The sequence below is a fragment of the Pundamilia nyererei genome, unplaced genomic scaffold (genome assembly GCF_000239375.1).
Source record: "Pundamilia nyererei isolate P.nyererei 1_Seehausen unplaced genomic scaffold, PunNye1.0 scaffold00011, whole genome shotgun sequence".
NCBI lineage: Eukaryota > Metazoa > Chordata > Actinopteri > Cichliformes > Cichlidae > Pundamilia > Pundamilia nyererei.
Genome location: NW_005187412.1, coordinates 3,678,112 through 3,693,547, shown reverse-complemented (window position 1 = coordinate 3,693,547; position 15,436 = coordinate 3,678,112). Strand labels below are relative to the sequence as shown.

General features: G+C 38.7%; 1 protein-coding gene across 3 annotated transcripts; it reads right to left on the bottom strand.

The window, feature by feature from the left end:
- Window positions 1-841: 841 nt before the first annotated feature.
- dync1li2 (dynein, cytoplasmic 1, light intermediate chain 2) lies at window positions 842-14,231 on the bottom strand. 3 transcript variants are annotated; one of them, XM_005724229.2, is made up of 13 exons: window positions 14,016-14,230; window positions 13,191-13,264; window positions 12,643-12,759; window positions 12,280-12,510; window positions 8,611-8,774; window positions 7,265-7,358; window positions 6,978-7,113; window positions 6,734-6,845; window positions 6,552-6,611; window positions 5,948-5,992; window positions 5,712-5,829; window positions 4,970-5,098; window positions 842-4,186 (listed from the first exon to the last, which is right to left on the bottom strand). In XM_005724229.2, exons 1-13 carry the CDS (start codon window positions 14,099-14,101, stop codon window positions 4,074-4,076), a joined length of 1,479 nt encoding a protein of 492 aa, XP_005724286.1. In that variant the 5' UTR covers window positions 14,102-14,230; the 3' UTR covers window positions 842-4,073. The 3 variants fall into 3 exon arrangements, with proteins under 3 accessions (XP_005724286.1, XP_005724288.1, XP_005724289.1); XM_005724231.2 differs by lacking the exon at window positions 14,016-14,230 and adding an exon at window positions 13,399-13,947; XM_005724232.2 differs by having other exon boundaries at window positions 4,101-4,181; window positions 14,016-14,231.
- Between the last annotated feature and the right edge of the window lie 1,205 nt (window positions 14,232-15,436).

Below are 15,436 nucleotides of genomic sequence, written 5' to 3'. Positions count from 1 at the left end.
TATTTGAACACCAGCCAGGCCTGGTGACACGATTTCTATTTTCCCAAGGGGATTACAGTGTATGGCTGCTTGTCTTTTAAAACCCACTGAATATCACCATCATGATCCACATAGCTTTTTTTTCCTCTTACGTTTTATATGTGAACATGTCTAATACAAAATACAGACATATTTCAAATTACATGTTGCCAATTCTCTGCGTATAAAGCAGGTTGGTTTCACCGAGTTATTAAAGAAGTCAATGCAGGTTAGAAATCGTACCATATATGTAAAGTTAGTCTAACTTCAACAAATGAAAGGATAGGCCTAATTTTTTTCAGGGGCATAAGCTGTGCTGTAGAGCCCCCCCCCAACCCCCGTACTTTACTGCTCTCTCGTGGCGCTAAGCAGCATTAAAGGTTGCCTAGGTAATTGCAGGAGTCCAAAGATGCTGGAAATAACATTTGGAATAAAACATAAAAAAACCCGACACTATGCATGTGACTGGTGTAATACATTGAATTACAACTACAGTATAAATGTGTTGTAACCCTGAACATGGTGAGAAGTTATCACAATGTTTTAGAGATAAATGAAGCACTTCAAAAAAAAATCTGAGCGAAATAAAATCTGAAATATTGATTTATTTTTGTCCCCTTATTGTCGAGGATCAAGAAAGAAAATTTTCCAATGCCAAAAAAATAAAAAAACCCACATTCTTATAATATAGGGTTAGGATTAGGGGTATGTAGATCTCACAGGTCGATGTGTGTGACTTAAAGTTGTAACCGTTGCTTTCTCATCACACACAATTCTAATCAAATGTTGTACAAACACACACACACACACACGGAAGCCAACAAAAGTTTGGATTCTTGGTTTTATTGAAGCCAGGGGTCTGATAAACATTTTCCTTATCTTTGTCGGCATAATAAGCTAGAATCCGCATGGCAGCTTGAAGGCTACAGAATTTGTGTTACAGACATACAATCAAGCTTCTGAATTATCCCAGGGCACAAAAGTGCAGCCAGCCATGTGCTTACAATGTTTTGATATCCTGAATACAAAAGGACTGGAAGCAGAAGCTCATAGTCTCGTATAGATGTAGACTGTCGATAGTGGTCGAAGGCAATTCAGTTAGGATGAGAAGAGGAAGTTGCTTTCCACTGAATTTGTGTACCAGAAGAAAACAAAAATCCATCTTGGGAGCAAAAAGTAATCCAAGTCCAACTTTCAAGCACAAGCAGCAAGAGAGCACTTCATTCCACTCAGCTAAATGCCAAATTTAACAAGTGTGGCCATATTGTTGACAAATTAACAGTTCAAACTTCTTTTAAACATAAGTGTGATATGACGAATCTCTGTATTCTGAAACAAAATGAAAAATCATGACCAAAAATGCCAAATGTGCAAACAAATGGGGGTTTATCCGTAGTTTAGCTACAGTGAAAGCTGTACTGGCAGCAATTGTTAGAGGATTTGTATTAGTTACAATATTGCCAGCAGAAATGTGTTATTCCATAGTTAACCACAAGGGGCCCATTTAACAACCTCAGCAGCAAAATGGCAATTTCTCTGTGCATGTTAACATCTTGTTTCATTCTGAAATGAGGCAAGGCAAAAAGAAAAAGATGCACTCTGCATCTGCAGCTGTAGCAACAGTGTCCAAAGAAAAGTGCTTATTCCAAAATGCGGCCATGCTGCTCCTGGCTGTTCCGAAATTGTGCTTCATCCACGTCGGCAACGGGCCCTCGAGTGCACGTTTCCCCCCAACCAGTCACAAAAACAAAGCAAAGTAAAAACAATAAGAGCTTCATTTTGTTTAAAGTAAACCCAGAACTGCTGTGTTGAATCACTGTGACAATGCACGAAGCAGACGGTACACTGCTATTCCCTTACAGAGCGAATGTTTGAACAAAAAACCTGCTGACTGTTCAAAGACCAGTTTCAACAGCCAAAACACAATTATGGTACGCCCCCTTCTGTCTGCTGAAACTCCAGACACGGCTTAATAGAGAAAGACATTTCTACCATTTTACAGGGTGTTACTTAAAAAAAATGTTATAGGCCAGTCAGAGGTTTGGAATGCAAGGGCTCTATGCAAGAGTTGGACAAAAGAAACAAACAAAAAAAGGCCGCTGGTTAATCTTATGGATGACTACAAATGCAGATAATATGCATCTTTGGTTCTGTTCCAATTCACTCCAGTTTTCATTTTTCTTTTTTGGCTATTTGTAGCAAATAGCTGCTCTCCTATCACTTGCCATTCATTCTGCAAAAGTTACTGAAATACACCATCCATGGGATTAAGTAGGGCCTTGTATAGAGATTTAAGAATGAAAATGTACATTTCATTTTGATTATGGTATCATGAAACCATAAATATTATACAGACAATTTGATATGGTACAGTATAATTTTTGATAAAAAAAAAAAAAGCATAGAAATGACACAAGACATTTAAGCAACCCCTTAAGGACACACAAATTAATTAGGAGCTTTCCCGTGAAGGCAGGGTGCCTGCTGTGATAAACTGTTAGCTGTACATTGAAGGCAAAGGTTGTCATCTTAAATGGGCACTAAAAAGGGCCGGAAAAAACAAAAGACCTGATCTGAAAAACAAAACAAAACAAAAACCCCGAACCAAAACAACAACAGGTTTTCTACAGGGATGAGCTTCTACAGCTACTTCACGTAGAAACTGGGAATGTTTAAACTGACATGCAAAACACAGCGAGAGCAAAACATGTGAAACCAGAGGACGACAGTGGTGTCTAACACTGAATGTTAGAAAATCTCATTTTGTTCAAACCACAGCAGGTAATTTTGTGTGTGTGCCTGTGTGCTTTGGCTGCAAATGAGTGGTTTCAACCACAGTAAGTCTGGGGGACCCAAAGGTTCCATCGTGTGGTTCCTTCTCAGTATCAGCAGCCTTACAGTTTTTATGAAGGCATTCAATCTCTAAACATTATGAACTAGGCCACAGAAATCGTATTTCTGAAGAATAGAAGCGACCACAGGCTTGTTGTACATTTAAAAAAAAGAAAAAAAAAAGTAAAACGAAATAAATTATTTGGATGACGAGAAATTGATAAAAAAACCTTTGAACCGATGGTGCTACAAGTGCGTTTCCTCCTGCGCAGACAAGCACCTCTACTATGACACAAACAGCTAACTGTGCGAGGCACTTAGGAGTTATAGTAGGAAAGATGCTGCCCCATCCCCTCCCCCAAATATACCCACCTGTAGCTAAAGAAGCAATTCTGCTGCGACCTCTAACTTCTTGTCAAACCATTTTATTCAAAGAAGCTATCTTAAGAATTTGGACAAAAAAAAAAAAAGCGCTTTATACAAAATCAAGTTAACCTGAATAATTTTTTTTGTATTCATATTTACAGAATTCTTCGAGATGACTAGGGCGACTGATATGCTATCCGCTAACTGAACATGTCATATTAGTGTCATGGTGTCAGTGGCATTTTTACATGTTACGATGAGCCTTTTCTTTAAACCGATAAATGGTGCACAACATGAAATAAAAAGGAGGAGGTTTGTATAAATACATCAGTATCATATCCAACATTGTTTTGTAAATATTACATATGCTTGCAAGTATTTGAATTTATTAATGAATATATTTAAATACTTTTCCAAATGCAACCAAATTCCTTCAGTATGACAAGCGAAACCAGAGGAACCAGTATATTGCCACTCTTAAACCTATGAGTAGAGTGTATGAGCCCAGAATCTGGGGGGCCTTCAGCCCAGCAGGTCAGGCTGACTGCCAGGGAGTGTGCACACATTTCCCTAAACTTACAAAATAACATTTACAGTGGAAGAGAGGATAGAAAAAGCCAAGCCTTCAGCACTTATTTCATTAATACCTCCATTTATGTTCTCTTTCTCTTCTCATCTCCACTCCCTCTCCAACCTTCTGATAGCCTTTGAATCTCATTCAGTGAAACCACTGTGTGCTGACTGATACAGGCGTTAGGAATTTGGTCAATTTTTTTTTGTTTTGTTTTTTTTTATGCTCACATGTACATATATTTTTCCAGAGTATTAAGTGGACGATGCAGCTGTTTTTGTTGCCTTCACGCTTCGTTCTCTGTCTGTGGTGGTATGTTGTTAGCTGACACCATGGAGTCTTGCTTGCGAGTCATCCGGTCCAACTCAGCCTGGACATCAGTCAAACCCGGCTTCTGCCCTTGGAAAAAAAGACAGGAGACAAAGCCCAAAAGTAATCTCCTGTAGCTTCTGCGCCTGCTCATAAAAACAGCTTTCTATGGCAAGCAGATGGATGGATGGATGCGGTTTGAATGGTGATGCGTTCCCATGCTGGAGGTTGGTGGCTTGCTGCCACAGTTAACACGCACACATGCAAAACTAATCATCAGACAAAAGGAACATGCATTATCCTGTTGCAGAGATGTTAACACTGCTCAGCGCTGGAACAGAGTACATGTTAGTGTTCTCAGGCAGAGATGAGTTATGCAATCATTTCTCTCATGTTTCACGGGGTACAATCAAGCTATCGCACAGCCAATATTTGACTTTGTTACATTTAATATAACAAAGAAAAAAATGTTACCTAAGTTAAAAAAAAAAGATTAATTAATAGAGCTCAAAAGCGGCAGGACAAGGTATGGTGTGAGTGAGATGCAGTTATGATGGGTGGGATGATCAATACAGGCCTGCCACAAGTTTCCTCAGCTGTCAGAAGTTCAGTCTAAGGACAACTTTTTTCTCCTGCTTTAACCTTCTCACTCAGGCTGTAGAGATAAATCTCCAGACAGCAAAATGGTCCACAGTCTCTAACAAGTGTTTGCAATTTAGAGTGCACGCACTCTGTAACACACAGCATCCTATAATCCTTACTGCTTTGGTAAGAGATCAACTGCTAACCTATGAGAGAGAAGGGGTTAAATAATCTGCAACTTCTGTTTTTCACTGAGATCAGAGGTGAAAGCACTGGAATTAGAGGTTGTACCTGTTTTCTTGGCAGAGCCTTGCACTCCAGCTCCCACTGCTCCAGCTCCTGGGCTCCCAGGGGATCCAGTCTTTTTACTCAACAGACTGTTGAAGAAGTTAGCCAGCACTCCCTCATTGGCAGCTCCCGCTGTAGGAGAAATGAGAGAGGGGGTGGTGGTGGTGGTAAGGGAACTTGTTTATAAATATACACATATAATCCACTTTGTTTTCCCCCCCAAAATAAGTCTTTCTTGTGTAATTGAAGACAAAAGCTCCTCACTGCCCATCACTGAGTGGTGTTTGGCACCAATATGGGAACTATTTATCTTTCTTTTCAAACAAAATATTCTACAATATTTTATTTTGAAAGAGTTATGTTCCTACAAACCAAGAAAAAAAAACTATTCAATATAGTTAATAGACTGACATTAAAAAATTAGAATACACTAAACCCTGACTGTATATATAATAATGGGAAATGTGTGACCTGAACAGTTCCACCATTGTGGGAATTCTTGTAGTGTTACCTCTAGAGGGCAGTACTTCACAACTTGCTCAATGTTCATACAGCAAAAACATAAGTGAAAATCTGTTCTTTTTCTTTGATTTCAAATAATATGGATGACAAAAGAGAATCTTTAATACCCTTTCTATCTCAAAAGTGAGTCTACATAACAAAACATCAGAAATTAGGGTGTACTGGAATGTAAAGTGTGATTCTCATTAATTGACATTTGAAATTGTATTCCTTTCAAACATACGTTTCATGTTAGGGTCAGGCTTCTTGACAGAGGTCATTGGTGAGCCACTGGCTACGGCTGTCTGTCCGGCACGGCCTGCAGGCCGTGGAGACCCTGAGGCTGTCCGTCCTGGAGACTCCTAAAACACAGGAACCAGAATAAAAGCGTGGCCACAAACAAAAGCAGCTCACGTTTTTCTATCCAGAGAAAAAAAAGAAAAAAATAATTTCACATTTGAGGAACCTTAAGTCACTTACCGTTGCTCCTCTTGTTGGTGTGGCTGGCTGCTTTGCTAATAAAGACTAAAAAAGAAAAGAAAAGCTTGAGTTAGATGCAATTTCTGTTATATTACTAGTATATCAACAGGTTTTCCCTATCCTTTATTTTCAGGTAACATATTTTGATACAACTTCTTTCATTCTGAAAATATCAAAGACAAATGTATGCAAGAAAACTGTGACAAATTAATAAATAAAGGGGGCATTTAGTGCAGTAGAAGGAACTTAAAGCACTGGGCAATACTAACCTGCAACTTCAGTTACGGTTTTTTTTAAATTGTCTTCCTGGTTTATTTTTTTTCACAAAATAGGAAGTGAGGGTAATGTTTCATATCATGTGACAGTTTCAGATCAACACGGCTGCAGTATAAAACACTGTTTAACAGTGAAAGCAGCAGATCACCGCAAATATGTTAGAAAGGACTGATTTTTTTTTTTTTTTTTTTCCAGTGAAAGATATCTGACCTGATTTTGAGATCCTGCTTAGATCAAAATCAGAAAATAAAAAACAACAAACAAACGCATATCAAGCTCACTGGCTGGTGACAGAAATCATGATAAATGGGGAGAAGGCCACATCTACCTGCTGCTTCATCAGGAAAACCTGCTCATCCTCTGCATTTATCTCTTTGTCATGAACCAGCTGTTAAGAAGAGCAAAGGAAACAAGAATGCCATTAAAAAGGAGAAGAACAGAGCAAAAAGCTCTGGAATACTTCTGCATTTTTGTAACTTTTACGTTTGGTCAATATTTGCATTTTTATACCTTTCGTACTGGAGGCTTTGTGATAAAATCTTCAAATGGATCTTCTGGTCTGACTGTTGTGAAGTTTTCGTGCAAAATACCAATTTTCTTCTCGTTATCCCATCCGGATGGACTAAAAGAGAAGGAAAAGATTTTTAAATTGTTGTTCAAAAAGATCTGAAGACAGATGCCAGCACAAACTGTTTGCTAACAATATGACAAACAGGTTTTAATATTTGGGACAAGGTTGACTAGTTTTACTTACATGAACACTGCATCCTTCTCCACCACTAAGGCAGGTGTGACGAACTGAAAGTCATACAGTTTATGTACTATATATTTGTAAAGCAGATCCAGGTTCTTCTCCTCTTTGACTGAGGTATAGATCAGACCTGCTCCATCTGTTAGGTTAAGTTAAGGCAGCAGTTGTTGGGTTAGTGTCATATATTAATTGATATTAAGCCACATACAGAAATTCAAGGTATGGCAGAGCTCAAGAGTAAAAAAAAAAAATTAAATAAAAAAAAAGACATGCATTAAAAACAAGGATACAATGTAAGCAAAATCGCCTGATGTGGGATTGGATGAAGTCGAAATGCTCGTCTCTGTAGTCGTGCTCCTTCTCTAGTACGCTGACCGCATCACACTTAAGAATTGAAGCAAAAATGATTGATATAAAGAAGGAAATAGAAGATTTTAGTGGCAGACAATTAAAACCAAATAACACACTGGTTTTTAAAGTTAGTCAACCATTTGGCCAGCCGTCTAATCTGCGATAACAGATACCTGAGGGACAGATAACTGAGCAGAGTAGAGTGGTACACTCCTGTGAATATAGGTGAACTTCTTGTTTCATAACCTTTTCTCTGAGAGTTGGAGATGTTGTGGGTTGGAGAAGAAAAGACATTTTGAGTCTTTTGAAATATCTTTGAGATATCGAACAGACATTTTATCCAGATTTAGTAGTTTTTCCTCTGACAAGAGCTATTCAGAGGCCACAATGATAAAAAAATTAATTAATATAAAAAAAATAAAAAAAGGCACATTCCCCATGTTCCAGCCACAGCTAGCATGTGAAGCTCTGCTGATGGCTACCTTGTGCTTTTCAGCACCCGTCTTTGCCTAGAGGATTAACAGGCAAGTATAATGGTAACTTTTTATTAGTAAATACTGCCTCACAAAGCACAGCATAAAAGTAAGAACACAGATAAATGCATCAGTGGGGATGGTCTCCACATGGGATTTTAGGCCAAATATGCTCACTAGTGTGGGAATTCAATCACATAGAACAGCTAGAAGAACAGATATCAGGGTGTTAAAGAAGGTTTCCTTTGCCTGTTTATGGCAGACGACTCAGTCCTAAATAGAAGGAGCTATTGATCTCCTGGCTGTGATACAAAAAGACAGTTTAGAAAATCTATAGATCCGAACACAGGTGGCTACAAACAAAAATCATGGCAGCAGCCAAGGACAGGATGCTTCTGGCATTATCTAGAGATTGTCCAAAATAGCTTAACCTAAAACAGGTATCCTTAGACTTTTCTGAGGACACAGTTAAATTATCAGCATGTTAAGAAGCTCCTGAATGAAATGCATCCATGCCCTCCACAGAAATCAAAGCCTCGCTGGGGAAATAGATTGTACGGTAAGTTTAACTCCCAAAACTGAAACTGTAGAGGCACAGACGCAACAAGTAGCTTTTTAGATGACCAGCAGCTGTTCCTTCTTGTGTAGTAAAAGAAACAATGTTGTAATACATTACCAAGATTAATTATCATTAAGATTCCAAGTTTTGGCTCGGTTACATCTCAGAAACAAGTACTTCTAAAAAGCTTTTTATAGCAACATTTGTAAACGGCTTCAAATGTGACATTCTGGTTGGTTTAAGCGGTTTATACCTTTGTGCAAACTATTAGCACTGGAATGCCCAGGTTGTGCGTGAGTGTGTTTTCCCCTAGTGGTAACACAACGTCCTCATCCTCTCCTGCTGTTGGGGCTCGTCTCTGTGGGGAGGATGGGGTGGCATCCTCTGGTTCTGTGTACTCTTGGAAGGCTTTTATCACTAGAAGACAAAATAAAGGGGAAAAAAGGGTAAATTGTGTGTATTAGTGAACGCAAAGCTCCAGATCTACAGAAATAAAGAAAATTAGTTTAGTATTCAGAGTCTCGACCCACTGTTTTTATTTTTTCCTTTCCATTCTCCTTGCCTGGCATCTAGCACTTCAGCACTGACAAAAAAGCCCTAAAATATAAACAACACTAAGGTGACAAATGTGGTCTGACCTCAGGGACTCTGTAGCACTGACAGCATTTTATAGGTGCACATTATCTTTGCTTGTAACTTTGGAAAGAGCAATGAGCCACTTGCAGCTTCTTCAGCACTATAAACTTTGTTTTATAGCACAGTTTTAATTGCTGTGCAAGGCCTCAAACTGTGTTCCTCAGATTAGATCATAGAGTCAACACAAATAAAGCTTCTTAGTGGTATATCAGGATAAGACTATGTCTGCCTAGTGACAGTCTAAATTTAAATGTTCACACAAGTAGTCACTGCTGTGTATGCATTGTGTAGCATCACAGAAAGAAAATTACAATGTTACATTTCCAGTTAAATAACATGCCTTGTTCAAAAGACAGAAAAAGACATCCTTTATTTTCCTCTTGTGCTGATCCCAGCTGTCCAGACATTTACAAAGCTGCAGTGTGAAGGGTGGGGTGGGGGTTTATGCAGGAAGCCATGGCCTATTTCCTCAAAAGCTAAAGCCAGATTGACTTGGTGTTTAGAGTCAAGCCCTTTACTTTCAGGCAAAGAATTTTATACAGGGGATGAGAACTGGTCTGAAAAGCTACGAGAACCCTTCTTAAGATGCACAGCTGCACAAATCCAGTACGTATGCACAAAAAGTTCATAGGCCAAATGGGACTACCAAAGGATCCAAGCATTCCAAAATGTAGTAAATTTATTGAAAAAGACCTGATCACACACTTGGTCAAAGCAATGATGAATGCTGTTCACATTATGCTTGGCCTATACTGGAAGACTTTGAAAAGATAGATTCAAGCCTCAAACCCCTAATGCTTTCATATATAAAGACAATGTTTTTTTTTAAGTCTGAGTTTTAAAGGCATAGATAAGATAAGACAAGACAAAATAAAAGACAGCAATACTAAACATTTTGATTTTATCAGAACACAGGAAAGACCAAAAAAAAGGCTGAATTAAGGCAGCTTCAAGTTTTATGACAACCATGCATGCAACACCCGAGATAATGTGAGCCGCGTCTCAACTTTCCTTTGTTTGCAACACACACACACAAAAAACCCCTTAAAAGTTATTTGGTACAACTGATTAAGGCTGAGAATATTGTAAGTAAATGGAAAGAAAAAATATATTACTTTGGGCAGCATGTACAGAAACATGACATTTTGCAGTGATTTCAAAACAGCAACATTTAATGCTGAAAGGAGAGATGATTGGTGGACTGTCACTTTAAAATAAAAACATTAAAGAGACAGACTTTGCCCCACTAAGACCTACTTATCTGTTCCACAAACAAGGGTGAGGTCAAAATGCATCAGCGGTCTTCATTAAGGACTTTTCAAATACTTTGTGTGTACTACATTTTAAGTACTGCAAAAGCACCGATTAGTATATATTCTTTCTAAATTCGAAGGTATACACGTGATGTTAGTAAAAGTTCAACTTCAGCTAAAAATAAAGTAGTCTTATGGCCAGACTAATTTCACCTAATAACATTTGGTCTTGGATGCTATTGTTAAGTCAAACTGAACTTCTACAATACTCTTCAACTGTTTATTATATACAAAAACTGCCTCAAAACATAATTACTGCAACTGCAGATAAACAAGCCTATTACTAACAGAAGTCATGGACGCAAATAGTTTTCCATTCAACGAGCGGTAGAGAAGCAGTAGGTTTATCCTGTTATTTAGTTTGAGATGATTCCAGCAGCCAGCCTACTTTATTTACAGCAGAACAGAGCACGAGTCAGAACGTCCAGCCCACTGAATTTTGAGTTACGTCCCTTCCTGTCCCTGACGCTGCTGTAAGAGGGGAGGAAACCATGATGCAAGATGACTGCAAGACTCCCTGGACAAAAGCCACTCACACAATTCCAGTCTGTCGGTCTGACTCTCACTCAAACACTCGTGGTCACACGTTTAAAATCTGACTAGTCCTCACTGCTATTTACATTATCGTTTACATGCCAGAAGATCCTTTATTTCGTTGAGAGGCCTTGGCTAAATTGGACAGGGATCATCAAAAATGAAATGTTAAGAGAAGTCTGACAAACAAGTCAGTCACCCAAAACGGACCAAATAGTAAACACAACACCACCACCACCAACAACAACAGTAGTCACAAAACAGCAATCCACACAGGGTATGAGGTCTACATTCCAGGTAGGAAAGCTTTCTGCTACATTATATCAGCCAATTGTAATTTTATTCCAATACAACTACTCAAAGCGAAAGCAAACTTGTGGGCTAACTGAAAGTCATTAAACCAATTATTAGTGGACAAAATGACAGAAAGCAATTCAGTGCGCTTTAGTCATCAGTTATTGAGCAGCTTCTCTTTTCTTTTTCACACGTTTTTCTGCAGACAAGGCTACTTGTGTTGGCATGTTACACAGTGACAATCTCTCTGAACCTGTGCTGTCAAACTCATCTAGCATATAACCAGTTTTACTTCTCTGTCCAATCTCTTTTGGCACTTTTAAGAGCAAAAGCAGCAGGCAATGTTTGGGAGCTGACAAGAACATTGAGCAAACCCTGGAGGCTGAAATAAACTTATCTGAATACCAACAATCTTTCCAAATACAAAAGAAGCGTTCATAAGCATGAGATGCCCCAATTCTAAAATTAACAGGAGAACAACATCTGAGTGCATCACAGTCATTGATCTGCAGAACTTGCCTCCAGCAAGAGCACACAGCTGAGGATCATGGGCCTCTCTGATGATGACCTGGAATCCACCTCAGCAAAGTGTAATAACATACAGTCCTTGCCTTCGATGCTATACAGCAACCAATCAGCAAGGAGTCCAGCGGTTATTATGTAACACTACCATTGCATCCACCATGGGATGCTTTAGGCACATTTGTTTTTTTCCTTTACGTTTTCGCCTTAAAGAGTCAGTTCAAGTCAGATTTTTGCATTTTGATATATGAAGGAAAATGACCAGATTATAACAAATCGCCATTTCAATAAGTGGATCTGCTTCAACAAAACAGAGATCTATTTGGAGATATGCTAGTTATTGATATTTTAACAATGTGAATGTGTCTTTTGAAATGCTCAACCATGACCGATGCCAGCTACTTGACCAAAATGTACACATTTCTAATGCTGAGGTTTCAGGGGATGTTAGTTTTTCACTCTATAAGCTACGTGCATGAATGCAAGTATGAATGTAAAGCTAGATCAACAAGAGTGTATGTGTGTGTGTGTGTGTGTGTGTGTGGGGGGGGGGTGTTCTAAATACAAGCCTTGCGTTTATTATTGCTGTATATGCATTTATTATTGGTGTATATGTAACTTACTCTTCTGCTCCATTTCTCTCATGTTCTCAGGTGGAATCTTGAGCTTGTCCACATGGTCGCGCAGGACACTGGCCCACTTCTGCAGCGACTCCATAGTGGTCCAAGGTCGTGACATATCCACAACAAACACAGCTAGACAGTCAGGTAGCGACTGAGCAGTAACAGCAAACTTAAGAAGGCCTTTGTGGTATAGGTCCCCATCCAGGATCCACACATTACAGCGTGTAAGGTCTGCAAGAAGAAAGTAAAATGCTAGTTAAACACAAGCACTAATAATAATCAGTTTTAAGGTGGAATTATTTTATAAAGGTTCCTGCAGATTAATGACAGAGACCACATTCAAGGTTCATCAGTGAATCTCACCATCCCTGTCCTCATCGTGGACACTTAAGTACAGATACTCCAGTCCCCTCCCCTTCTTGTTGTGCTCAGCTCCTTGAAGTTTGGCCATGAGTGTCGTCTTTCCTGAACCATCCTCACCTGCAAAATATTTTATTCATAATACAGATAAATAGATTATATTCGTGTTATTTTTAAACAACAAATTATATGACATAAAAAAATGCACAAATGCATTTCCGTTCCTTTCAAGGAGGATGTCTAGGCTTTCCACAATGTACACTCTCTCACACAAACCTGCCTGATGAGAAGCAGCATTTCTCACATTTTCAGAGGGCCTGTTCGAATAAATATGACCCCACCCAAGAAGAATACCCTATATTCTTCTGTTTATTATGTCTGTCTTTAGTTCAAACCTCAGCCCGGGGTGGGGGTTAAGCAGCTCAAAGTGCAATTCAGAAACGTGCAATCATTAGATTTTGCAGCTGCTTTGCCCTCTTCTACCTCTCAGGGTTGACCAGCACAAATAAACTGCAGAAACTTCAATTTTCACACATGTAACCAATACTCACCAAATATCAGGATATTTTTTCCTGAAGGCAATTTTGAACTCGATCTAGTTGAAACTTCACTCAGTATTGAGGACCTACAGATAAGAAAAAGACAGGTAGATTTTTATATACAAGTCACACTGACTGTGATCAGACTGACAGCAGCTCCTCATCTCAGAGCAGTCAAACGTGGTGTCAAAACTGTTAACCGGTATCTAGTTGGACACACCTTAACTTCATTGATTACGATCACTTTTTGACTCTTTGAGCCGGTCCAGTGATGACTCCAAGACAGCACAGAAGCAGGAAATGATAATTCGTTTCCATTGACCGGTACGACAGAATTAAGTAGCTCAATCCTGGATCCATGAATTTACCGAGGAGCAACTATTATCTAAAGACGCTATCATGTTTTTTTTTTTTTGCGTTTCTCTTTAAGTTAACGGGTTTCTAAGGTTTACGTTACTATTAGCTTACTGTATCCTGCATCAAGACGCTAACTAGTATTTAGCTCTTATCTTGACATAAACTATCAAGGTACTAGTTATTTGAATGGCGCCCTGGAAAGTGTCTAACGTTCACTGTATTAGTAAAACTCCTCTGCTAGGTAACTACAAGGCAGTGTTAGCTTAACATCAGGAGGAGCAGCAGCAAACCTGCTAGCTGATGTTAGCTGATCTGCTAACAGACTGACCGCTCATCTTCAGTTAGTGCTAACGTTGGTACTAGCCGGGCCGGTGTTTGATAGGGAAAAACCGGCAGTGACAAAGCAGAACCATGGCGGCTGTGCTGTTCTGAGAAGGCCCTGCGGAAGCATGAAGTCGTTAAAAGAGTAGCAGGACTTGCCAGAGAGTTTGCCCTTCTTCCTCTTCGTTGTTGTTGTCTCCTGTCCCAGCTGCGCCCGGGAGCTGTTTCTCCAAAACGGGAGCCATCTTCTCTTTCTACAACCACAAAGGCAAGGCCCTGCTGCTTGGCCACCAGTAGCACCGCCTTCATCCGAGTGGCCAAGGGTGCGTTACATTCTTCGTCTGCCGCGGCCCGCCGGAACCCCGTGTTTCTCCTCTGCTATTTCACTTATTGTAATGTGCTTTTATTCATTTGTTTAATATTTATTATTGATGAGGACCGCCTTTATTGAATAAACTAAAACATTTATTGATATATATGAGTGTAAAAAAGTTTGCACAGATCAGACTGTTTTATGGCACTGACATGGGGTCAAAATATCTAGTTGTCCTTCTGGCCACGTTCCAGTAAGTGACGTAATGGCAATTTTTTCTTTCTTTAAACAGCTGATGGAGAACATTGTGATATCAATAATTGACTCGGGGCAAACATTTTACTGTTTTCTGTCATTTACACTTACTATTCGGTGTTAATTTAACCTATAATTCCTCGTTTTTAGCAACAAATGCATAATGAGTGTATATTTAAAAAATATAAGTATTACTGATTTTACCGAAGTTTTAAAGTGAAAAGTGAAAATATAAGTTATACTATTTGATTGATCAGGGTTTTATTATCATTATTGTAAATACATTTGTCCAACAATAGTGGTATTTAGCAGGTCTCCAGTAGATGATGCTATTGCTCAGAAATCCGTCTTCACCACGAGGTTATTACGGTTAACCAAAATGTAAAAATAAAACTAGATGTGGAAAACGGGCATTCCAGTTAACTAAAATAAAATAAACGCTAGAATTTCAGAAAAATTAACAGATAAAATGAACTGAAACGGTTTTGCGATGTGATAAATTAACAAAATGAAATAACAACATTTAGTAATAGGATTTGTTAATTTAGTAAAATTTGTTATAAAAAAAAGGCTTTGGTGGACATGTTTACTGAGTTTTTAAAGGTCTCCAAGGCTGTGAGTTAACTGCTTTCAAAAATATTTTAGATTTTAACACCAATACCGATTTTCCAGTATCAGTAGGTATTACAATAACACTGAACTAATAAAAACGAAACTAAAACTAAACATTTTCAAACAGTTAAGCTACACTGAAACATGGAAACTCACTATGGGAACTAACTTAAACTAAAATGAATTGAAACAACAAACAAAAACTAAATGAAATAAGATCTCTGTCTCCACTAACGCTTTGGAAATCCTAATAGTGAAAAAACAAACCTGCTACCATTTCTGTTTGATTTATATGGTTACAATTGGGTCTAAAGGCCACAGCCACAGCACAAGGAGTGATCCAACAAAGGCTTAGATTGGGAAGGTTTTGTTGATCATTATTTATCCATCTGACATCCCA